Genomic DNA, 24569 nt, shown 5'->3' on the forward strand with positions numbered 1-24569 from the left:
TTCCTTTCGGAATACTCCAACCATTGCCCAGGAGGCGGACGGGGAAGAATGCCCCTACGTGGACCCTGATACAAGCTGGAATGGGTTGCGGATCAGTACTGATCAAAATAATCCAATCCTGCCCCCCCCCCCCCCCCGCATGAAACTCAACGAAGACCCTTTGTATACGGTAGCCTCATCTTCCAAAAAATATCTAACTCTGAAGATTCAAAATCATTACAATGTGACATTGACTCATTATCACAATGGGCTGGAAAATGGCAAATGAAATTCCATCCTTCTAAGTGCCAAGTATTGCAAACAGAAACCCCACCACCACAACTACGAGATGCAAGGACACTTGCTAAGTCGTGTAGTATGTAGATAACATCAAATACCTGGGCATCAAAATCCAAAATAACCTGAAATGGAATAAACATGTGAGTCTTTTGACAGTTAAGGCCAAAGAACACTCGGGTTCGTTACACAAAATCTATACCAATGCCACAAAATATAAAATTGCAGGCATATGATTCCTTTGTAAGACCAATTTTAGAATAAGCACACACCACACGGGATTCACATACGAAAACTCACCTTACCAAAATTGAAAAAAGTTTTTAAAAAAGAGCTCGTTTTGCTTCAGGTTGCAGGTTGAGGGAGGAAGGCTGCGTCTCAAATGCACTAGATTAGCCACAATGGAAGCGCTTTCATACAAGAAGAAAAGAAGCAAGACTTTCACAAAAATATAAAATCATAAACGGGCACAGCACATCAATAACAATCCCATCTTATTTCAGGCTGCAACAAAATACCTATTCAACAAGAGACAACCACAGCAGGAAATTTACAAACCATATACAAACACTGATGCATATAAGTTTAGCTTCTTTCCTCAGACCATTGGTGACTGGAACACATTGCCAAACACAGTTGTCAACGGCTTATCCCCAGAATCTTTAAGAGAGACACTATCACTGTTTTATTAATAGTTTACGTTGTTTTAATGTTACCCTATTTGGAACTGTAAATAACTTAGCATAATAAAGGAATGTCTTGTGCATCTTAAAATATTGGATAGGATTGGACAGTCCGAAATTTTTATCATCTATATTGATATAATTTTTGTTGTTGTTGACTGAGGAAAGGTTTAGAGCTTGAAATAATCATAATCCAATATATTATATTGCATAATTATTTCTTCTTTTCTATAAATGTTGAATATAACAGTTTTTATTTTTTTCGAGCGTCTCCTTGGTGGTCTCAAATGTCAGGTTATTATTGTCTATTGGTAAACTATTTATCACTTCTCAATCGTGCCCAACATATATTTTGATAAAAATTATTCCAAGGCATCTCTTGAATTACCAACAAAACTGGAGACTCAGTGCTTTCACACAACTCCTTTGAGGAGGACAAATCATTGCTACAAGAATAAAAGTCCTAACACTGTCAAAGTCCTCATGGAAAAACACAGAATTAATGAAAGGTATTTGTACTTTCCTTTTTGTACCCATTTTAGATAAAGTAGCTTTGAAAATATGTAAATGTAATGTTTACCTCTCTTCCAGAAACATCTTCATTTCGATACACTTTTTATGCATTGTAATAGTAAAATAAAGTAACAAAGCAACAAGTACAAATTGCAAGTGCTCGCTTGACACACACAGCATCATTGTTATGCATTCAATAGCTTAAATATTGGAAAAAATTTTACTACATTATGCACAAAACTTAATTTCTTATATACTATAATGGCCAAATATATTATTGATATGAATCCTTGTTAATATTCTATTAAAACATCATTATACTCAAATCATTTATTAAAGATGACTTTCAATATCTGTTCATTATTTTTTCCCAGGTTGCGTCACCATTGTCTTAATGAACAGCTTTACTTGATTTGCAGAATTGTCCCAGGTTTCACTGAGGAGGGGAAAGAAACAAAGGTATTGTCATGTTATTTTGTGTTCGGAATAAAGATCTTGTCTTAGATATTATAAATGAAGAAAAACTTCACGTTTACTTTTAAAACTATATTTATTATGACAACAGTACCCCTGCTCACAGTACTTAACTCTCTTTAGAGCTAAATGCTCTATTACCAGATTGCTAAGTATGTTGAATAATCCTTCTTCCAGACCCAAATTTGATCCAGCTATCATCTGGTTCCTCACTTTGTGTACCAAAGACTAATTTGTTATGTTTTTAACCCTTTGAAGATGGGGTTAAATTTTACTCTGACTCCAATTTATGGAAAAACAGTAAAAGTTTGATAAACATGATGGCTGAGAACAACTGGATAACACCAAGAGAGAGAGATGGAGCAAACAAAAACTGACGATCTTCTTTAAAGGTATACTTGGACAAACTACTATACCAATTAAAGACTACAAAACAAAAAAACAACCCAAAAAAGGAATTCTGTTATTGGCCTTCATTTTTTTTCCTTCTAAGTATAATAAGGTTATGAAATACCCTCCCTAACGACTCAAAATTACGAAAAATTACTTCCCAATAGAAAACACTTCTGTCATAGAAGTACGGAGGCAATAAAGATTGTAATACAGAACCATAACCTGATATTACCCCACACCACTTAAATGTTGAAGCTGCAACAGCATGGATTGGATTGGATTGGGTCCCAATAGCTCACCTCACAAGCAAAAGGGACTGGTAATGGTAAATGGTAAATAGTTATGAATACAGTAGACCCACTGTAATGGGTGGCTGGGTCTATTAGAATGGGCAAAAGTACTTTGTGATAGATCAGTGATACATCAAAACGGTAGCAAGCAATTGATGAAATCTTACATAGCTCTCTTGTTATTCAAATCTGAAATATGTCAATAATAAAAATAACTCACTTTATATTCCTTCATGGGATGCCTAAGCAACAATATCAAATGATGTTGCAGTGAAGGACGTAATTTAAAAAAAAAGAATTTCAGACATAAAAAAGGAATATGCAAAATGAAATTTAATTGGAGACAGAAGATGGGCCAGGAATGGATCAATCAAAGAAAGTGACCATAGTATAGTTTGATATTAATCATTTGAATTATATTGAAATTTATTTCCTAATTTATTTTTCCATAGGTTGTGATGATGCAGCGCATAATCAGCTATATTGCTTACTTGGAGAATTCCATTAAACATCTGAGTAATAAATTGAACGTCCAGTCTGATTCTGCAAACCATCTTTTGACTCATGGAGTTAAAGATTCAAACTTTTCAAGTAAGAATCAAATTTTAGAGGGTGGCAAATCAAAATTGATATTACAACTTATTTGGATGGTAGCATCAATTTTTAGATTGTAAGAATATCTCCATGCGACTTTGTAAAATCAATTTTTAAAATCTTAAAATCTGTTTCAGGAAACTTTTCAGGATCTTTCATACAAATTTTAAACTGCAACTTTTTGAACTTTGTCTCCCCCTGCCACTCCGCATTCACACAACCTTTCCATAAAAAAGAAAAGTTCCAAACACTTTTTCCAAATTTTGAAGTGTTCAAGCAGTTTATAAATTCAATCTAATATAAAAAAGAAAACAAGAAAAGCAAAAAAATAAAACACACACAAAAAAAATCTGAACAACAACTATTAAAAAAAAATAAAAATTACCTCATTTTATAGCTTTATTTCCTGATAACTTATTCATTTATATATATATATATATTTTTTTTAGTATGAAAAAGGAACTGTTAAGATAAGGTTAAGCTTGGAAAGGACAGTAAAATCTAGTGACTCCCCGTTAGGTAACAGTTATTTTTAAAAACCTTATTGAAAATTGATACGAGAGCCAATCAGGACCTGTGGCAGCTTAGTTATTATATTCAGACATAAAATTTATATGTGAAAGTACTCCTTAACGTGTCTTTATTCAAACTCAATTTTAACTTTTATAAAATAATTTGATATTTTATCGCAATGATGTCACAAAGGAAGTAATGTTGTGAGGTCTGAAGAAACATGATGAAATAAAAAAAACAAACCATTCAGTTCTACATCTGTATGCCGTCACAGCTCGGTGAATTCCCAACCTTGATCCAAAGAAGTTTGCAGATTGTTTATAGCGAGTCTGCTTGCTCTTTTTCAACTGTTTGATGTTGGGTGCAAGAATTCAATTAAGGTAGAGAACATATGTCTGATGACCCAAAGAATTTGGGTCATTTGTGCCCAATTTCAGCAGTGAACGAGAAAAAATTATTTAAAATATTTATTCAAATAGTTTTCAACAATAAGGTTTTAAAGTAAGGTAAGTTTTTTAAAATTAACAGATATACAAATCATTTAACAGTAAAAATTACAGAGATAACAAACTGTGTTTACGAAAAACTCAGTATATGACATATGTAAATTTTTTAATATATAAAAAAGAGCAAGGATTGAATGTTAACAATCTTCTCATGTAATTTTATTTCAGATACTCGTTGCAGACAGCATCAACTAATCAACTCAGAGGACAGTGTGAGGCTTTATTTTTTTTATTTAAAAGAAACAAATAGAATTGTTTCGTCATTTATGAGTTTTTAATTTAAATTTAGCAAATTTATGAAATGAATTATTTTAATGAAGTTACATTTTTGAGATTCTAATGTTGTCTTAATTGGATTAGGACATCATTTAAAGAATTCCTTTATCGAATGTTATAATAATGACAGCATGGCTCTTACCTTGTCTCTCAAAAGTATTAAGACTAAATTTCAAGCATGGTTTGTTGTGGATCTGATCAAATGTTATTTTTAAATTTCATTCCAATTTTATGCTATTGCTATGTCTCATCTCTGATCCTAATGTGCTGTTATTAGTGTGGCAACCCATCGTCTATCATCCAGCTCTGCAACTGCAAGTTTAGGCTTCCCTCATGCAAGTTGAATCTGCGAGTCTTAAGAATATCTGTTCTATTCGTAGGCTTCTACAAAAGCTGGACACGCCATTTTCTTGACAATGGTATAGTTGTAGTTATATTACGATGAATGAAACTGTAGTTGTACAGTCAAGCCAAAGTACTAGAAAAGGGCTTTTGTTTACATTTACAGTCAACTTTTGATTGTCAGGTTCACATTGACATTTTCTTTGCAATCTTACTTTGTTTACTTCAATTTCTAAGTGCCAGAAGATTTTGTCGACTGTTTTGCTGACCTACACGCAATTGAGAGTGGTGTAAAAAGGAAATTTTAGTTTGAAAAAAAAGGTCAAACTATTCTGTTTTCCGGCATTTATAGGTCTGATGATCTGTCATAACTTTTATTTTGAGCCCATAATTGAAAAGTTCAACTGTGTATGTTTTTTTTTCTCTCCAGAGAGACAGTCAAGTTAGCACATTATCAATGTCCAGACGGCTTAAACTCTCCTCTCCCACAATTGATTCAACAACAGACAATCTCAGTCAAGAATCTCTTCTAGTCTCTGGCAGCTCATTGCTTACAAGTCAGGCTGAAGGCAGCCAGGCCTCCGACATTTCCATCAAGATAGAGTCATGTGACAGAGAGGACAATGCTAGAGATGGAGTTAACATGGATTGGCTTCTATTTGGTCCAGAAAAAATTGAAGTCTTTACAACACAAGGTGCTCTGAATTTATTATTATTATTATAATTATTATTATTATTATTATTATTATTATTATTATTATTATTATTATTATTATTATTATTATTATTATTATTATTATTATTATTATTATTATTATTATTATTGTTGTTGTTGTTGTTATTATTGGATTGATATATTTAATTAGTTATATTATTTTACTTTTCCATTTCGGATAAGTTGGAAGCTTTGCAATATTATATGTGCTCAACTGTAAATTGATTTTAATTCTTATTTGCTATCCAAAGGTCATTGTTTAATAACTTATTACCCATATTTCCTTGTAGTTGTGTAATGCAATGTAACCTCTGGATAATGACACTCCTGAATAATGATAACCCCTGGATAGCGACATTGACCCTCTTGTCATGATTTTTTTCCTATATGTTTTTAGTAATGAAAAAACCCCAAATAACAACATACATTTTAGTAAAACCCCTTGTCTAGCGACATATATATAGCAATATTCGGCAGTTGACTTGGACACATGATACAAAAAATCTATCCTAAGAGGCAACCTCTTTTCTGGCCAACATCATCTCGTCCTCTTAGCCAATAAAAAACTTTTCTTTTCCTGTCAATGAGATGTCCTACTTATGAAAATGAGTTTTGTCATTGGTTTTTCAAACTAACTTAGTGATGAAGTAATTTTGTGGCAAATGTTATGAAAATGACCTTTTAACACAGGACGAGTAGCCTGTGACAAGTCGACTGAGCATTATTTACAATCAAAACATTAACACATCAGAGAGTGAAAGTGTAACTGGTAAAACCTTTGTCAAGAGGAAAAATACACATTCTGTGGTTGGGCCGTGTCTTATAACAGGCACAGGTCTGGGCATCGTTAATCTCACAGGTCTCACCACGGCCCCTTTTCCCGCCATCTTGAACATCCTGGAATAACGACACCCCTGGATAATGACATAATTTTCTGGTCTTGGCCAATCATTATCCAGGGGTAAGACCGTAGCAATTTTAGTTTCTTTTGTTTTGGGGGTCCCAATAGCTCAGTTGGTAAAGCACTCGCTTCATATGCAAAAGGGACTGAGACCAATCTCGGGTGCAATCGAAATTTTTCTGACCCCACAGTCACCCCGCAGTGATTGGGTAGCTAGGTCTGTTAGATCTGATAGAAAGTACTTTGTGAAAGACTAGCATCCTATTCAAAGGATAGCAAGCAGTTGCTATTGTCCGTTTCACGCTATAGAAACCGGGATAAACTCCGGCTCCAAGGGCCGAATGGCTCTGAAGGACTGAAGGACTTTCTTTTGTTTTGAATAGATTTATAGCCTTAAAATGATCATTCGTTTCATAAGATTTTTTAAATTAAATTATTCCACCATTTTAACTTCATTTATTGTTCCACCTTATGTATTCAACAGATCATTTTGATTCTTTATTTGGGAATTCATCTTTTGACCAAACCCTTTTCCATGCCCCAACATCATCTTTTGAGGTGAGAGTAATTGAGATTGTACAATACTGCAGTCTCTGTTTTTATGCATGCTCGCTAGGGATTAAGAAAAACATTCTTATAACCACTCATTTTTAAAAATCAGATTCTAATTTTAGTGCCATTCATGAAAAGCATCACAAATGTGTATGTAATGGTTCCATTTAATAACAGAGGACTTAAAACAAGATGTGTCCATATAACCTAAAAATGAATATCATCAAAGCTATTTTGATGCGCATATTATTTTTTAGCGAAGTAGACTGGACTATGAAGTTAGATTAGACATTTATCTATTTACCAACAAACTGAAGTTATGTATCAGATACATAAATGTTAAGTTAAATAGAGGACATGCTGATTTTTGAATCCCCCTAACCTGTCAAGATTTATTAATTAATTAAATATAAAGGTTGATTCAATTCTATCCAGTAGCATTTATGGATATTGGAGACAAACGATTGTTCCAAATGTATAATTTGTTTTATTTAAATTATTACCATTGTTATTAAAAACAATTAAATTGGAGAATCATTGTTGTATATTAAGAATATGGACATAGTGTAATGGCAATGGATAAAATAGGGCTATGGATGAAAATGGAATTTATGGGGGTGTGAGAAATAACGAATAAAGATAATTATATAGAAGAGATAAAATATTCCAACTCCTCAAAAAGCGAATTTAAAAGAAATGGTGTGTCATTATATTACAAAAAAAAAAAAAAATTAAATGACGTCAAATGTGTGAGATCCCATTGATTATAAGAAAAACTCACTAGACTTGTTTAATTATTTTTTCTTTATGAACAATGGAAGTCATTGGTCAATGTAAAATAAATTACAATTACATTTTTTCATATTTAGCAATGACTATGAAAAATGTTTTTTTTCTCTTTTTGAGAATTCTTTTGGTCTAAAATCAAAGCCCTATCTCCACTGAATAAAAATGTTTTTGAATTTTGAAAATCCATTCATAAATAAACAAGTTATGCAGTTTCAAAGGTGTCATTTATTTGGATGACCCGCAAAGAGGAAAAAAACGCGAAAATCTGGGACGCTTTTTTGGCAATTTTTTTTCGACCTTTGGTTGTATCTTGCGTAATAAGTGGATTTAAAGGTTGAAACTTGGCAATTTTATAGCAAATTTGATAGAGAATACGATGAAAACATTTAATTTTAGAACTGGATGGTATATAACACACACACACACACACACACACACAGAGAGTGAGAGAGAGAAATGAGTATAACACACACACACACAGTGAAATATATTAAGAAATGAGTATATAACACACACATACACACAGAGAGAGAGAGATGGAGAGAGAGAGAAAGAGAGAGAGAGAGAGAGAGAGAATAAACGAAAGAAATATAGAAGGAAAAGAGAAATTGGACAAGGGGACAAAGGTTACTGGTGGAACGTGACTGGAACACAATAATTAAAGCCATGCTGAGATTGTAGATCATACTGCAGTCAAAAACTTTTAGCATTATAATTTCTTAAATTCTTGTAAATTAAACAGTCAAATTATCAGCTGTTTATTGAACCCAAACGCAATGGCAGACGATAAACACCCCTCTGCCAGTGAGACTGCGCAGACATTTTGACTAGTCATGAACTTTAAAACGAGGTCAACCAATCAGAAAGCGCTTTGCCACGACCCGCTCAGCCGCTCAGTTTGGTGCCAAATCGTTTTGAACTCATATTGTGATTCTCGGGCTGTAGGGGGGCAAAATGGCTTTGTCTTTTACGAATGAAGTGCAAATTAGGATGGTGTTTTGTAAAATACGGGAAAAGTACTCGTCATATTCATATGAAATTTTACAACTAAAAAGAAGAAATGTTCATGTATTACCTTGTCAGCTACAAAACCTCCACACCCGGTAGTTTTAGAAATATTTTACTCCAAAGAGTAAAAATCTATTTTTAACGGTCTTCTGGTAATCGCACGAGTTTTGTCGCTTGACATAATCTAAAATGACCTCTTTTATAACTGTTTGCCAACTTTTAGTCATAAACAGCGTCGTAATTAATTTTTAAAAATAGCATATACGAAACGGCTTCGTCCCATATTTTGCCGCGAATTTGGGCACTTCGTGAGTGAAAAAGAGGCCCAAAGATTTGTGCAGGATAGTCATTGCTATCATATTTCTATTGTCTTTTTCCAGGACGGTGCATTAGAGTTGGAAAGCTCAGAAGTTGAATGGCTTGGAAGTCCAGATAAATCCATTCAGGTATCTATAATAATGCTAATTATTTATTAAATCTAGTATATACTTTTTATAGTGAATATTTATTGAATAAACGTTCATAATTTGTTCAACATAAGAGTACAGACTTCAGCATCTGAAATGGAAAAGCTGTTGTCATGCACTTCAGACAGTTCTCAATTTTTAGTTTGACATATTGCTGTGCAATCACCCTTAGAATTATAATAGAACAATCAATTGCATGGAATTCACCATTTTACCTAAATTTCATTGCCTTTGTAAAAAGTGTTCGATAGCCTGGACACAGAAACTGTATGGAAACTCCTTACTTAAACACTACAGCATCACCGACAAAATCACCACAATAATCAAAAACACATATAAAGGCATGACATGAAGGATATTTCATAGAGGGTAGCTGTCTCACTGTTTTGAAGTCAAGACTTGGATAAGACTGGGATGACTTCTGTCACCATTGCTCTTCTTGTTAGCAATAGACTGGATCATGAAATCCACCACAGAAGCAAAAAACAATGGAATCCAATGGGGTCTCTTGACGCAGCTAGACAACATTCTGATCCATAGAGCAAAAAGCTCAGGACATTACTCTTAAAAATCTTGATTTTAGTGCTGGAATACAATCCCGTTGCTTTCCAAATTTGTTCAAGGGAAGCAAATGTCTGGTTTGCCTTCTGGTTTTGATCTCTTTGTTTCAGTCACCATCTGTTGTCAGTTTACTTCCCAAGTACGTGAATTTTTAAATATCTTCCAGATGATTTCCATCAATAAGCACTGGATCTTTGATTGATGTGTTGAGTCTTTCTATTGCTTACTTTTAGTCCAACTGAACTTGCTGCCGTGTGCAAACTGTGTCTTCTGGCATATATCCTGAAATCTATGGGAGAGTAGTCCAATGTCACCTGAGTTGTCAAAATCCTTAAGTGTTGATATAAGACCTCATTGTATTCCTCATTTATGTCTGTTGGCAGTGTTTCATATCAGCCAGTCAATGGCCAAAGAAAAGAAAATGGGTGAGAGGATACAACCTTATTTGACTCCAGTGTTCACAATAAATTATAAATGTAGCATTATCCCTACCACCACAATGACTATATCCAACACATCATCATCATCATCCTTGCCACCACTACAACAACCACATCATCATCATTCCCACCACCACTACTACAAACAGTACTATATCACCTATCACCACTGCTACAACCAAAACCACTTTATCATCATTCCTACCAACCCTGCTAGAAACATCACTACTCTATCATCCCTATCACAACTACTACATCCAACACCACATCGCCATTCCTATCACCACGTCTACAACCACCACCGCCACAACATCATCCCTACCACCACTAATACAACCACCACCACCTCATCACTCCCAGCAACACTACTACAATCACCACCACCTCATCATTTCTACCACCACTACTATAGTAATCATGCACTCTTTTTTCTTTGTCTTAAGGTGAGGATGGCTGAACACTTGGGCATCAAACCAGATCCTGATTTTCATGAGGAACCTACACATGAGTTTTCTTGTGCTGATCTTGTTTCCCCTGACCAAGTTCTACCACAGACCTCAATTAAACGGAAGAGAACTGACTCGCTTGACCTTAGCAATTCTCAAGAGTCGCACAAAACTTTCTTATATGGAAAGCCTTTTTCCTCCATGGAAATTGTATCATCACATATAACTCTTAGTAAGGACAATGCAAAGGGAGAGATTGAGTATGAAGACTGTCAGGTTGTTCCAAGCTCAAACAATAAGAGGAAGCAATCGACTCCTAGGAGACATCCATTTACAGATGTTATAAATATACCTTCATATGACAATGATGCCTTCTGTATGGTTGAGGATAGCTCAGGTAATATTGTTTCCAAAACTTTTGTATTTACCAACAACCATTGTCAAGGGGTGCCCCCCCCCCCACCTCCCCAACCCTGATCTAATAGGATAACCTCATCCTTTAAGCGTATACCTTTCAATTGATGTGGTTTTGTTCATTTCCTGAATTTAGACTGGTTGGGTCCTGACTATGGCTGGAATCCTTGAAAGGAAGTAAGTCAAATGTATCTTTACTATTTTAGTAAATTTCTTTTCTGGTCAATCATCTCCCTTTTTAAAATGTTACGATCCATTATAAGGAAGTGTCAACATTTAAATACTTGGGTGTTCTGCTTTCCAGGGATGGTACCAGTACAACTGAGATTAAGGCAAGAATAGGAATGTTAACATCAACACTAACGAGAAAATATGGAAAAGTCCAATCAGTTTCAAAATAAAAACTAAACTGTACAAATCACTGGTACTTTCCATTTTACTATACGGTTGCGTGGTATGGACAATAACTGTGGAATTAGAGCGCAGAATCTCTGCTTTTGAGATGAAAAGTTATTGAAACCTCCTGCGGGTGCCATATACAGAACGCAGAACCAATAAAGACATACTGAAAGAAATGCAAGATCATGCAGGACAGCTGGAACCCCTCATCACCACAGTTAGAGGAAGGAAATTCATGGTTTCGCATGAAGTTTTGTGCAGAACGGTGATGGAGGATACCCTTGAAAGGGGAAGAAGAAGAGGAAGACAAAGAAAAGTTTGGATGGACAATATCAAGGAATGGACAGGAATGAAGATGAAGGAACTCTTGGAGAAGGCCAACAATAGAGAAGAATAGTGGAAAGCTTTGAGATCTGCATCCCTTATATCGCCCCGACGATCATCAGATCATGGGATTAATGAATAATGAATGAATGAAATGAATCTGTGGTATGGACACAATGTTTCGTCTTGTAATTAATCCATACTTGGATGAAATAGGATGTAGCTTCACAGAATTTCTGAAAGTCCTGTTAATCCCATTGTACCCCATTTCGACTGTTTATAAGAAGTTGACTCTTGACAAGTTCCAACTATAAATACATCAGAGAATGACTTTGAAACTGTTTTTATGTTGCCAAACCTGTCTTATTATTAATGATCAGTGACACACAATTTAATACCGAAATGATTATGAATGATTTGTGTTACACAGTGTGTTAAAAAACATTTTATGCAACATAGGTCATTGTTTAATAAACTGGAATGATTACTTTCCCATTTTCAGGTATACCAATGGCTAGCAACTTCATGGAGATAGAGTCATCAGTAGAAGAAAAAGACCATTTGAATGAGGAAAAGGAAGAGAGGTTGGGTATATTACATATACTAAAAAAGCTGGAATGTAACAATGTTACCACAACTAATGGATTTAGTAGGTTAAGGTTTAAGGCTGAAATTCCAAGTTAAAAAAATCCTTACAGAGAATAGAGGATGTTTGTTTTAAATAATGAGTACATCCTTGTCCAAGGAGAAGTATTAGATGTTGGTTACTCTATTCTTTCTCTCTCTCTCTCTCTCTCTCTCTCTCTCTCTCTCTCTCTCTCTCTCTCTCTCTCTCTCTCTCTCTCTCTCTCTGTACAGGTTGATGCACTAAAGATGGCATATGCTACATTTTGGCAGAAGTTAATTCCACTAATCATTAAAACCCACCAAATCCATACTTTCCACTGCATTAAGAAACATAACAAAGTTGCATTCCGTTTATTTATCACTGCTTCTCTGTCCTCCATCTTCTACACTCACATCAATGACAAGCAATGCTAGTGTGTGACTCTTGTTGCGGTTACCCTATTCAGGCAACGAATGAGTTTTGATAATGCAACATTTTAATTTTACTCAGCCTGCATTTTGAGGTCATATCAAATTACAGGTTAATGAAAACCGAAATATTTAGGGTTTTAGACTGTTTCATCATTAAGATATACCCACTTACCGACCTGAGTTGTCAATTGATATAACAATATATTATTGTGTATATTCTTGTTTTAAACTATCTAAAACATAAATTATGATAGTATTTCAATACAATGTTGATGTGCTTTTTGTGAACTTTATTCTGTTTTGTCAATAATTTGAGATCTTATTCTCATAGCAATTTGTGTGCTGTTACAAACTTCCAAAAAGGTGTAAAAAATCTGATTGCACCCCAAAGCTGAAAACAAGAATTTGGTGGGCTTTTTAAAAATGCAAAACCTTGACCATAAAACAATCCTCATTAAAACAAGCTGGTACAAATAGAGATTAGATGTTTGTCTTTTAGACAGACTAGGTTAAATTTTATATCAATAATATGTCCGTTTTTTTCCTCTGCTGTAAAGATTTGAATGGAATTTTTAAAACCTTTAATGCCCATTTTTTATTGTGTAAAGTGGAATAGGAATAAAGTTGAAACCTTTCTCTTTGAGATGATACCAAATTTAACTCTGTATGTTTTTCGAAAGCCGAGCTATTAATGGTTGAAAGACCCGGTTTAAAATTAGTCATTTTCCCAATGCTTGACGCAAAATATACAAATTTTTTCTTCTTCTGCCACAATGATGTCTATTGTGGTACCTACTTGTATTAGTTATTTCTATTTTTTAGACACATTAAGTTTATATAGGATTCTGGTGTGTGAAATGAAGAATAGCAGTCTAATGCAGTACTCTTTATTAAAATGTAGAATTCTTTTCTTCAAATATTAAACATGTTTGCAGTCTGATATCCGGATGCATTTATGGGCTCGTTATAACATTGTAATGGATATTATTTTGCATTGGTTTGAGAGTATATACTATAACATTATTATAACAATTATATTATTTGAGAGTAGTATGTTGTTCATTATTTTTTTTTAATTAAAAAATTGACAATAATAATGGCATTCGTAATACACTTTAGCCAGTAATAATAGCTACCAGACATGGATGAAATCATGAAGTTAGAATCTGTATATGATAAAATTTAATGGCAGACTTTATACCCCAAAAGAGACCACACATCTAAAATAAAAGGGAAAGGAGTTTCAAAAATCAGAAGGACGGAGTAGAGAGAGAGTGTGTGTGTGTGTGTGTGTGTGTATGTGTGTGTGTGAAGGGGGAGTTGAATTTAAACGCACATTCACAAGGTATTATTACTACCCGAAGAAAGTATATTTTCATTTGATGCATTAGCCAATAAGAAACTGCAACAATCTAGCATGGAAAGACGCAATATATTGATCAGCAGTTCAAATTCAGTCATGTTCTTTGGAAATGGATGACCAATAATTTGTTTGCAGTTTGCTTCATACAATTTCTTCATTATAAATTTTTCATTAAGACATAATGATTTATTGGAGGTTGACAGGATGATTTATTTTATTTACTGTTACTTCACTCCCTCCTCACATTTTTTTTTCAATCATCTTTTCACATCTATCAGTAGTATTTGCAGAAATAGTTTTGATACCTAACAAATACTTTCATTATTTCAGCCCAAAAGAAGCTTTGATGAGAATAAGAACTAAGGTTCTACAGGAAGCCTCCCACTTAACAAATGCCTCTAAACTTGACCTTCGAAAATCATCGTGGTTGAATGGCTTTATGATGTACAGTCAAGCTCACCGAAGAAAATATATAAGGTTGGAATAATAACAGGAATGTTCATAAACAACAATTTATATTTGGTTTTGTACTATGAACTTTAGGTAGTTTGATATTTTTTAGGAGTTAAAGTGTGTTCATTTCAAGTTGAGGTTACGAAAGCATCATAAGGCAGAAGTATATACTCGACTTGACTTAAGCCCTTAACCTCAGTTGGAGAATAGGCCATCAATGATGCTTCGCCATATGACTCTTCTATGGGCTATCTTTTCCACCTGCTTCCATGTGTAACCGCCTCTCCTTGATTACTCAACCTTGCTTCGTCATCAACTATTTCTGGGCCTCCCTGGTCTTCTACCTCCTTGGAGATTTCATGTCAGAGCCTGTCTTGTGATGTTGCTGACAGGTTTTCTAAATGTATGGTCTATCCAACCCCACTTCCTCTTTCTGATTTGTATATTTATAGGTTATTGGTTGACAGCTTCCCAAAGATATTAATTTCTAACTTTACCGTCCACCTGATGCCCAAAATCATTCTTAGACATTTGTTTACAAAAGTCTGTAAATTGTTGGTGATGCCTTTAGTTGTCCTCCACGTTTATGATCCATACAGTAATACAGACTTTACATTAGTAACATTAGTATTTAAAGATTCTTAGTTTTGTTGAGATCAATGTCTTTTGATTTCCGAATTTTCTTCAGTCAGTACAGGCTTTACCCATTCTTAACCCTCTCGTGTTCAGATTCTTTTTGGGGGAGTAGATAATGAGTTCTCTATATGGCCATGTCAATCATGTAGACATCCTTTGATGATATAAGCCTACTCTTTGATATCTGTAGTCGCCTTTTCGTTTTCTACGGTCACTCATGGCTAAACTCCGCCCAGAAACGATTTCATAGGTCCGTCCATCACCAAATTTCAAACTTTTGTTCTCGTGAGTTCATAAGTTTTTTGACCGAAGAACGATTGGCTACTGAACATCTTGACCCTTCAACGATTGGTCGTCGTGGCAGCTCACGTGTCAACAGCAGTCAACAATGAATTGAATCATCGTCGATGCAGTGGAAGACGGCCATGGAATAGTTGCGTCACATCGCCACGTTGTTGAATTAATTATCCAGGCATCGTCGATAGGTAAAAAAGCCAAATTAGGTTCTAGTTACATTTGAAACAAACAAAGTATAGCACTGATCTCGTCTCTTTGAGATATAAAGAATGATATAAAAATCAAGAAAATCGGCCGATAAATAAAAAAGTTGCTAAAAAAAGCTAAAATAAACAAAAGCAATTTTTAAAATCAAATTTATTCGTAAAACAGTTGGTTTTCAACCGATTTTTATGAAACAAAGACCAATGTACTTCTTTTTTCAAGCTGATTTCAGCAATGTGACTTTCAAATTCCTCAGCATTATATTTTTTACTTTTAGATTTTAGCTTTTAGGCCTACTCCAATAGGTGTTATATTCCTTGCATAACAATAGAGTAATACATCGACGGGGAGAAGCGTCTTTGCTTCGGCCAGCTGGATAGATAGCCTGTGATTGGTCGAAGACTTTGAGATGCTTGATTCACAATTCTACACGAACGGACCCCGGCGGTCTATCAAAGAGGTGTAACAAATTTATTTACCGACTATTTTTCTTGGTGCTAAAATTACAAAGTAATAATTATGCATCAGAAAAAATAACTCTGAAGTTCCTATCTCTTTATTACAATAAAATTGATACCTCGAATGACAAAATCGACCCACAAATAAGGGAGTTATAAATTATTCATAATATTTTTAAAAGTTTACAATAATGGTCTTTAAAGTCATTTTTCATCACCAAAGTCGTAATTTTTTACCGATTTTTACCAAACAAAGTGCAATGTCAATGATTTTCACCCGCAAATAAAATAGGATTTAAATCGCAATTTCTGAAACGTATTTTCTTTTCTGTCGGCAAATTTATAAAAATCAAAGCTGAAAACACCCTGCGGCAGTGACAGGGCCTGTCATTTCCTTCACAACGATTGGATTTTACTTACTGAGGCCAGTCTTGACTACCCCGCCCATGAATATTATGCCGTTGTCGATTTTTGTCGGGTTGAATCTTAAAGAGTTAATACAATTTTAATGTTCATGACTCCATTTGTATCTACCACACTGTCCAGATATCAGAAAGTCTTCTAGGGTTTCATTTGAAGTCTTTACTGTATTTTTGTTGTCCTATTCTTTAAAAAATTATTTTTGTTTTTATTTATGTTAAGACTAACTCTTGATGATGTTACAGCTAGGTCTCAGTTTTCTTTTGCATCTGTTGATGTGTGTCTTAAATCAATGCAACGTCGTCTGCAAAATCAATTACTTCAAGTTGTTACCATGGTGTTCTTTGTATGCTGTTGGAGTCCCCAGTATCCAATCAATGGCAATAATAAAAAGTAATGGAGCAACACTGGCAAACTCCAGTTTTAACTTCCAAACTTTCTGATTGCTGTCACTATGTATCGACACACACACCACCACCACCACCACTACCATCCACACCATCACCGCCAACAGTACCAACAGGACCAACTCAACAACAAGCCGCCCTCTTACCACTATTCCCTCACCTATGTCGCTACCATCATCATCATCACCATCACCACCACTAACCGAAATCACTAAAAAAGAACTCAGCCCGTCTTATAACATTCCTGTTTACTCAAACGCACGTAGACATACAGCGAAATTTTAAAAAGCGTCAAAAAGACCGCGCAATCTTTTAACCATCATCAACAACAGGCCACCCCTCTGTCTCGTCCACATAAACGCAAGATCCATAAAAAACAAATGTCACGAGATCCATGACCTAATTATAGATCGTCATATTGATATATTGTGCATTACGGAAACCTGGCTTCAGGGTAAACAGGATGACCACTACATTATCACCGCCTGAACCAATACGCATACCTGGAAATCGCTACCACGACCTGGGAGAAAAGGGGGTGGTATTGCCTTTATTTATAGTCTTGCTATCACCAACACCACTTTCACTCCTCTTACAAGAGAAAACTACGAATCTGCATGCCTTTCCTTCCAATCCGACTCTGCCACTTTCTCCATCATTACTATCTATCGACCGCCGAATACATCCAATACTAAGTTTGTAGCTGAATTTCAAAATGATATCTTAGACTTCAACCTTAAAAGTTCACCATATATTTTTATTGGAGATTTCAACATACATTTTAATTCCACTTCTCCGACAGTCACCAAAATCAAGAAAATCCTACACGACAACGATTTACACCAGCACATCACCGAGACAACACACCAGGCCGGCAACATCATTGATTGGGTCATCTCCCCTGTGTCAAGTAATAGAATAAGAAAGACCGAAGTTGTTGACCTAGCGATATCCGATCACAAAGTTTTATTTGTGGATATCGCATTAAAGAAAGTTGATCTCCCGAAACGAAACATAACAACAAGGAATTATAGACAAATTGATATCAGTGGTTTACAAGATAGCATTCGTGACGTCATAAATGAGGTTAAAAATATAAACGACTTCAACAAAGTATTGCGATCTATTATTGACCGTGAGGCACCGCCGCAATGTCGTGTCGTATCGAATCGACCACACTCGCGATGGTTCAATTCCGAGATAAAGGAATTAAAGAGAAAAAAGAGACAGGCTGAAAGGAAATGGCGAAAGAGTGGCCTAACGGTATTTAAGGATATATACAAAGCAGCTAAGTCGGCTCTTTATAACCCATCACACGCGCAAAAAAGGCCCATTACAACGAAAAATTTCAAAGCATTACATCTTGCAAAGAACTGTTTTCCACCGCAAACGACCTTCTTGGCAGTAAGAAATCCACACCCCTTCCAGCGTCTAGAAATAACACCGAACTAGCTCAAAATTTTGCCAACTATTTCCACGGCAAGATAAAATCCATTAGGGAAAACTTAGACAATACATCATCATCATCGTCACCGAGCTTTGGACCATTCCATGGAACGCCACTACATGTTTTCGATCCAGCCACTGAGGATGAAGTGAAGTCAGCCATTTTAGATAGCCCATCAAAATATTGTGACTTAGTAGACCCCATCCCAACTAGTATTCTTAAGGCTTGTATTGAAGAACTGTTACCAACAATAACTGAACTTATAAATAATTCGTTGGTCTCAGGTAGTGTCCCTGACTCGTTTAAACGTGCCATTGTTAAACCACTATTAAAGAAGTCCGATCTAAATGTAAACGAACTGAAAAATTACAGACCTGTCTCCAACCTTCCATATCTATCCAAAGTGCTTGAACGCATTGTGTTAAAACGACTTTTGTATCATATCCATCTAAATAATTTAAGTGAAAATTTCCAATCTGCCTATAAATCACATCATAGCACTGAAACTGCCCTTTTAAAAGTATGCACTGATATTCTTAATAGTATTGACAAAAATCATGTCTGTTTATTGACTATGTTGGACCTTTCGGCCGCATTTGACACCATTGATCACGAGATACTTATTAAACGATTAGAAATTACTTTTGGAATAAGAGACACTGCGCTTAGTTGGTTTAAATCATACCTAACATCAAGATCTCAGTCGGTTCTGATCGATGGCGCAGTATCAGAAACATTTCCTCTAAATTACGGCGTTCCGCAGGGGTCTGTCCTTGGTCCTGTTATTTTTACTCTTTATACTCAACCTCTTTCGGATATTATTGTTAAAAATAAATTAATGTATCATTTCTATGCTGATGACACTCAGATCTATGTAAGCGATATCCCTAGTAATATCCCATCATTGATTACCCGTGTTTAAGACTGTATTAGAGATGTTAAATGCTGGATGGAAATTAACAAGTTAAAGCTGAATAATGAAAAGACAGAGGTGATGGTGTGTGGTAGAAAAAGTGTTTTGAAAGATGATTTTCTGAAGTTTACTCTAAATATAAATGGGTGCACAATTAACCTCTCAACGTGTGTGAAAAACCTCGGGGTAATGCTAGATCAACATATGACTATGCAGGCACAGTTTGATTCTCTATGTAGAAGTTTGACAATAGGATTAAAAAGAATTGCTTCAGTTAGACCTTTCCTAACAAGAGAAGTAACATGCAAACTAATAACATCTTTCATACTATCTAAAATAGATTACTGTAATTCGTTAATCTCGAATGTAAGCAACGATAAAATATCACGCCTTCAAAGTATCCAGAATGCGGCTGCTAAATTGATTTTAAGAAAGAAGATAACATCCTACTCGTTGCCACTTTTGTATGAGCTGCATTGGTTACCAGTTAAAGTGAGAATCGAATTCAAACTAGCAGTATTGTGCTATAAGTGCCTTAATGATCAAGCACCATTGTATATTACTGAATTTTTAGAAACGTATAAGCCAACGAGGAGTCTACGTTCTGCACTAGATTCTACAAAATTAATTGTTACAAATAAATATAAATATAAATTTTACGGCGGCAGATCGTTCAGTCACGTCGGACCTTCCATCTGGAACTCTCTTCCTAAAAGAATAAGAGAAGCGCAGTCCTTATCAATATTTAAATCAAAGTTAAAACACCATCTCTTTGTTAAAACACATCTTGATTAATGCATCTTTGTAATTTGACCCCAATATTAATGTTAATTTAGTTTATGTTATTATATCATTATTTTATATTATTTCCGTATTTGACATAGCATGTGGATGTATTATAACATATCTTGTATTAATGACTTTATGTTTAGTTATTACATTGCTGTATAATGATAATATTATGTTGATGTAGTTTGTATAATGTTTCATTTGTATCATAATGTCACTGTATTATTGTTTCGCGCATTGAGCATCACCCAGTGATGAAAATGCGCGTTATAAATGTCATGTATTATTATTATTATTATGTAAGACTCTACATGCCATTCCACAGTAAGTGTTTTGGATTAAAGAATTAATCTTGTAGGGATAGTTACTTAGAATTTCCATATACATTTTGGTCAAGGCTATCAAAGGCTTTCTCATTGTCAATAAAGTTTATGTTCAGTGATGTTTTCTACTCCAGTGTCTGTTCTATAATGATGCGCAAAGTTGCAATGTGATCAGTGCACTATCTGTCTTGTCTGAATCTTGCTTGATCTATTTCTTTAAAGAAGAATCCTTTTGAGAACTTTTCCAGAGATAGATAGCAGCATTATTCTATGTAGTTTTTGTGGTCTTGTAAATACTCTTTCTTTTGTGGCTTTATAACAGGGCTCTCCTTCGAGTCTTTTGGTACTTAAGTCTTCTTTCCTTGCCATAGAAGTAGTAGGGCATTACAGTTTAAGTAACAATTTCAGCTTTTATTGCTCCAGACGGTATATTGTCTAGACCAGCTGCCTTACCACATTTTAGTTTCTTGATGGCCTTTTTAAAAAAAATCTCTGCTTTGCTTGGTTTCTCACAATTGATAAGTAGAACAGAATTTGCAGGTGGCATAATTGGAGGGTTGTCTGGCATTTGATGATTTAAATGTTTAAAAAAATGTTCAATCCATCAATTTAACTGTTCTTTTGGTGTAGATAGAGTTTTTCCTTCTGTGTCTTTAATTAGTTTATCGATGTGTATCTTCCCGACAGTTTCCACATGAATTCATAGAGTGCTTTCAAATTTCTTTTACAAGCAGCCTTTTCTGCCTCACATACAAGTTTGTCAATGTAAGATATCATATCTTTCATAATACATCTTTTTTCAACTCTGTTGGGCTCGTTTTACTGCTTTTGAGCCTCTACTTTACTTGACCTTGTTCGACATGAGTCTACAAATGATTTCTTGTTTTCCTAACTTGTATCTTTTCGAGAGTTTGTGGCATCACCAAAGGTTTATGTTCATTTTTCTTATCTCTAGCTCCTCCTCACAAGTGACTGCCCACATGTTTGGCTTGCTCCCATATCTAGTAGGGGATATTGTTTTGATTTGCTGCTTTTCCATTCTACCATTTCCATAAATCTTAAAATCTTATAATTTCTATTCCATTAGAGATAATCCTGGCGTCCATACAGCTCAAATCAGTAAGATGATGGGTCAGACATGGAGGGAAATGTCTCACGAGCAGCAACATATTTACAGGTAAAGAACAGAATTAAATAGATAAATTAATTAAAAGCACTTTTTTACTCTTTCTTTTCTTTTCTTTTTTTTTTTTTTTGTTTTTAAACGATAAATTTTGAACTTCTTTGCAAGAAATCAGAAAGTTTACAAAGATCCAATCACTATTTAACAAGGGATAAATAAAGATATGTTTGTGCAAGTATATTTCGGTATGGTTTCCTTGATCATGTTTTCTTTAAACAGAAAGATGTCACAAACAGCTTCATTTTCTTTACTTTATATATCTTTGTAGTCATTCTATCTCTTGCCAAAAGTTTCGCTCATCCCTTACCCCCTTCTGGCACAGGTTCCTAAAACAAATTTTCCTTTGAAACTGCTTTGAATTTTAAAATGGTAAAAAAGAGTTGAGGAACCTGCATATCTCCCAAAATGCCGGTTCAATTCTTGATTTATTTTTTATTTGAAACAAGATGAAATTCAAAGCTGAACGTCCAATGCTCTCTGGGCCATCTGTTTCCCCAGATGTGATGGGGTAATATTCTAACCAAAGCGCATCTTACTTCCTATTTAGTGATACAAAAACTTACAGATAAACTCTTGCTCAATAGCCCAGGGACTCTTTTTTTTCACCTCTTGAAATAAGATGTATTTAATCAATGGCAGCCAACTGAAAGCCAGGCTAACTGCTAAGAGAATGTTGAAGGCTTCAGTTGATTGAATGAAAGCAGAGTGACAAGTTAGGATATTTTTTCAAATGTTTTTTTCTTCTTTCCATTTTTGTCTGGCACTGTTTCATACACACTTTTTCATATCTTTGAATGAGAGTCGAAAGTTTAATAATAATAATTGTGTAAGTTGAGTAAAAAATAACAAAAAAAAAAACAACAAAAACCCAAACAATTCCATGTTTTGTGGATTTGCTGCTTGTTTTTCCTTTTCTTATACAAGGCTCTAAAATCTACCTTTTATTTCTCTTTATTTCAATTCAGAGAGCAAGCAAAACTTTGTTCACAAGAGCTTCAACAAGTTTTGGATAGAAAGCTTTCAAAAGTGACTGGAAACTGTTCATTATAATTTTATACGTTTTCCTGCTCAAGTAAATATGCTTTTCGGTTTCCCTTTTCAATTTATTTCAGAATATACAACTCAATAGTTTAATGGTATGAATCAGCTTTTAATTAGAATGCTATTTTACCATAGCATTTGTTTCATCATTCATAATTTAAGACCGATTTTTTTTCAATGAGGGATTCTTTTTCTTGTATTGATTTTTTGATAATTTTCAATCATAATTTTTATAAACAACTAAATATGTTTGTATCTAAAAGGCAGATTCCAACATATCATGTCTTTTACTTGAATTCCAAGAGATTGAAAGCGTTTAAACATGGACTGTGGCGGCTTCTAATGAGCTAATTCCAATTTATCTAAAAAGTCCTTTTCTTAAAATTCCCATTGAATAAAAATATTTAAACTGGAGCACTTACTTCTTAACACAATGTTTCAATCCCATGACCACCAACTTTTACTCTGAGTTCATACACTGTCCCATATAACTTGCTGTGTAAAACAGCTCATTGAAAATTTCCCTTGTCCCTCCGGGTAGCTAAGAGCATTCATTAAGTAAAACTTCTCATTTGTTTAATCAATGTGACAGAAATAAAATGTTATTGTGTTTTTTTTTGGGTTTTTTTTTTTCAAACCTAAAATTTGAAATGGTTTTATAAACTTATTTTAAATTTAGTTAACTAACAACTTGCTTGTCAACAAATCAGGGAAAATCATCCCTTATGACCAGCAATCAAGGCTGTCCTTGTTAAAGTCTCCTTGGAAAAGAGAGAAAACTTGGGAGGTTTAGCAGCCTTCTCTGAGATACATTCATAACTCTGTATTTAAAAATTTCACATTTTAATTTTTTTTAAATGTATTTAGTAATCATTTACAAAAGAAACTAGACAGTTTGTATTTGCTATTATCTCCCAAAAGAGAGAGCTTATAGTAGGTACCACAAGAGACAATTTAAAAATATTTAAAATTGACTTTGCTTACTATGTTCATAAAGCATTCTGATAGTCATGGAAAACACTTTTTAAATTTTGAAAATCCATACATAAATAAGAAATTGAGAGCAAATTCATTTTTCAAGACCTTAGAATTTTTTTTGTTGCCAATTGATGTAATAAAATGTTCTAACTTTGACGTCATGTAACTAACCACTAAAAAGTTTCATCATACTTGTGATAAACAAAAATTAAAGCAGAGTGACTAGGTAAATAAAATATAACAAGATTTGAACCAGACAAAATCTACAGTCTGTTGAAAATTCCCCAAAACACTCGCAAAAGTAAATGTTTTGGCCTCCAGCATGACGAAATAGCATATTCCACATACTATATTAACATAATGATCATACAAAATGACATGTAATGCACGTCAATGGGTAGAGAGTACTCCAGGGAAGAGATTCAATTTTTTTCAGAGATTTTCTTCAAATGGTCTTTGAAAAATAAATAGGTGAACATCAGGAAACATGCAATTTTGCCTGTTGGCAGAAAAATAGCTATAATCACGAGCAAAATGTATAAAAATTAAATATCTCTCAAAATAATGAAGATAGAAGAAAATTATCATACAGTACAGTAGAACTCGGAAATAGCGAGTTCGACGGGTCCACTCCCGATTACTCGCTATTTCCGAGTTCTCGCTATTCCCGAGTTGCCAGGAAAGGTCACTCGGCCGTACAAAAAGATGGAAAGACAATGTGTGTGTATGTGTGTGTTTGTGTG

General features: G+C 34.5%; 2 protein-coding genes across 2 annotated transcripts; both read left to right on the plus strand.

Annotated features, from left to right (window-relative positions):
* The first annotated feature begins 1742 nt into the window (after positions 1-1742).
* LOC144972218 (uncharacterized) lies at positions 1743-4963 on the plus strand. Its single transcript, XM_078913283.1, has 4 exons — positions 1743-1931; positions 3082-3220; positions 4411-4454; positions 4796-4963. Exons 1-4 carry the CDS (start codon positions 1812-1814, stop codon positions 4961-4963), a joined length of 471 nt encoding a protein of 156 aa, XP_078769409.1. The 5' UTR covers positions 1743-1811.
* Positions 4964-5156: 193 nt separating this feature from the next.
* Positions 5157-22857, plus strand: LOC144972280 (uncharacterized). The gene is made up of 8 exons (XM_078913402.1): positions 5157-5555; positions 6961-7034; positions 9206-9271; positions 10737-11136; positions 12379-12460; positions 14608-14754; positions 21712-21801; positions 22773-22857. The coding sequence occupies exons 1-8, from the start codon at positions 5318-5320 to the stop codon at positions 22855-22857; spliced, it is 1182 nt and encodes a 393-aa protein (XP_078769528.1). The 5' UTR covers positions 5157-5317.
* Positions 22858-24569: the final 1712 nt, after the last annotated feature.

Source organism: Berghia stephanieae, chromosome 1 (genome assembly GCF_034508935.2).
Source record: "Berghia stephanieae isolate SIO BIC M18660-M18661 chromosome 1, UCSD_Bste_1.3, whole genome shotgun sequence".
In the NCBI taxonomy this organism is placed as follows: Eukaryota; Metazoa; Mollusca; class Gastropoda; order Nudibranchia; family Aeolidiidae; genus Berghia; species Berghia stephanieae.

Bases quoted from the DNA above. Each gene is read 5' to 3' on its own strand.
- LOC144972218 (XM_078913283.1), top strand. From the start codon at position 1,812: ATGACTTTCAATATCTGTTCATTATTTTTTCCCAGGTTGCGTCACCAT. The intron at 1,932-3,081 runs GTATTGTCATGT...ATTTTTCCATAG, and splicing joins AGGAGGGGAAAGAAACAAAG to GTTGTGATGATGCAGCGCAT. The intron at 3,221-4,410 runs GTAAGAATCAAA...ATTTTATTTCAG, and splicing joins TAAAGATTCAAACTTTTCAA to ATACTCGTTGCAGACAGCAT.
- LOC144972280 (XM_078913402.1), top strand. From the start codon at position 5,318: ATGTCCAGACGGCTTAAACTCTCCTCTCCCACAATTGATTCAACAACA. The intron at 7,035-9,205 runs GTGAGAGTAATT...GTCTTTTTCCAG, and splicing joins CCCCAACATCATCTTTTGAG to GACGGTGCATTAGAGTTGGA. The intron at 11,137-12,378 runs GTAATATTGTTT...TCCCATTTTCAG, and splicing joins TATGGTTGAGGATAGCTCAG to GTATACCAATGGCTAGCAAC.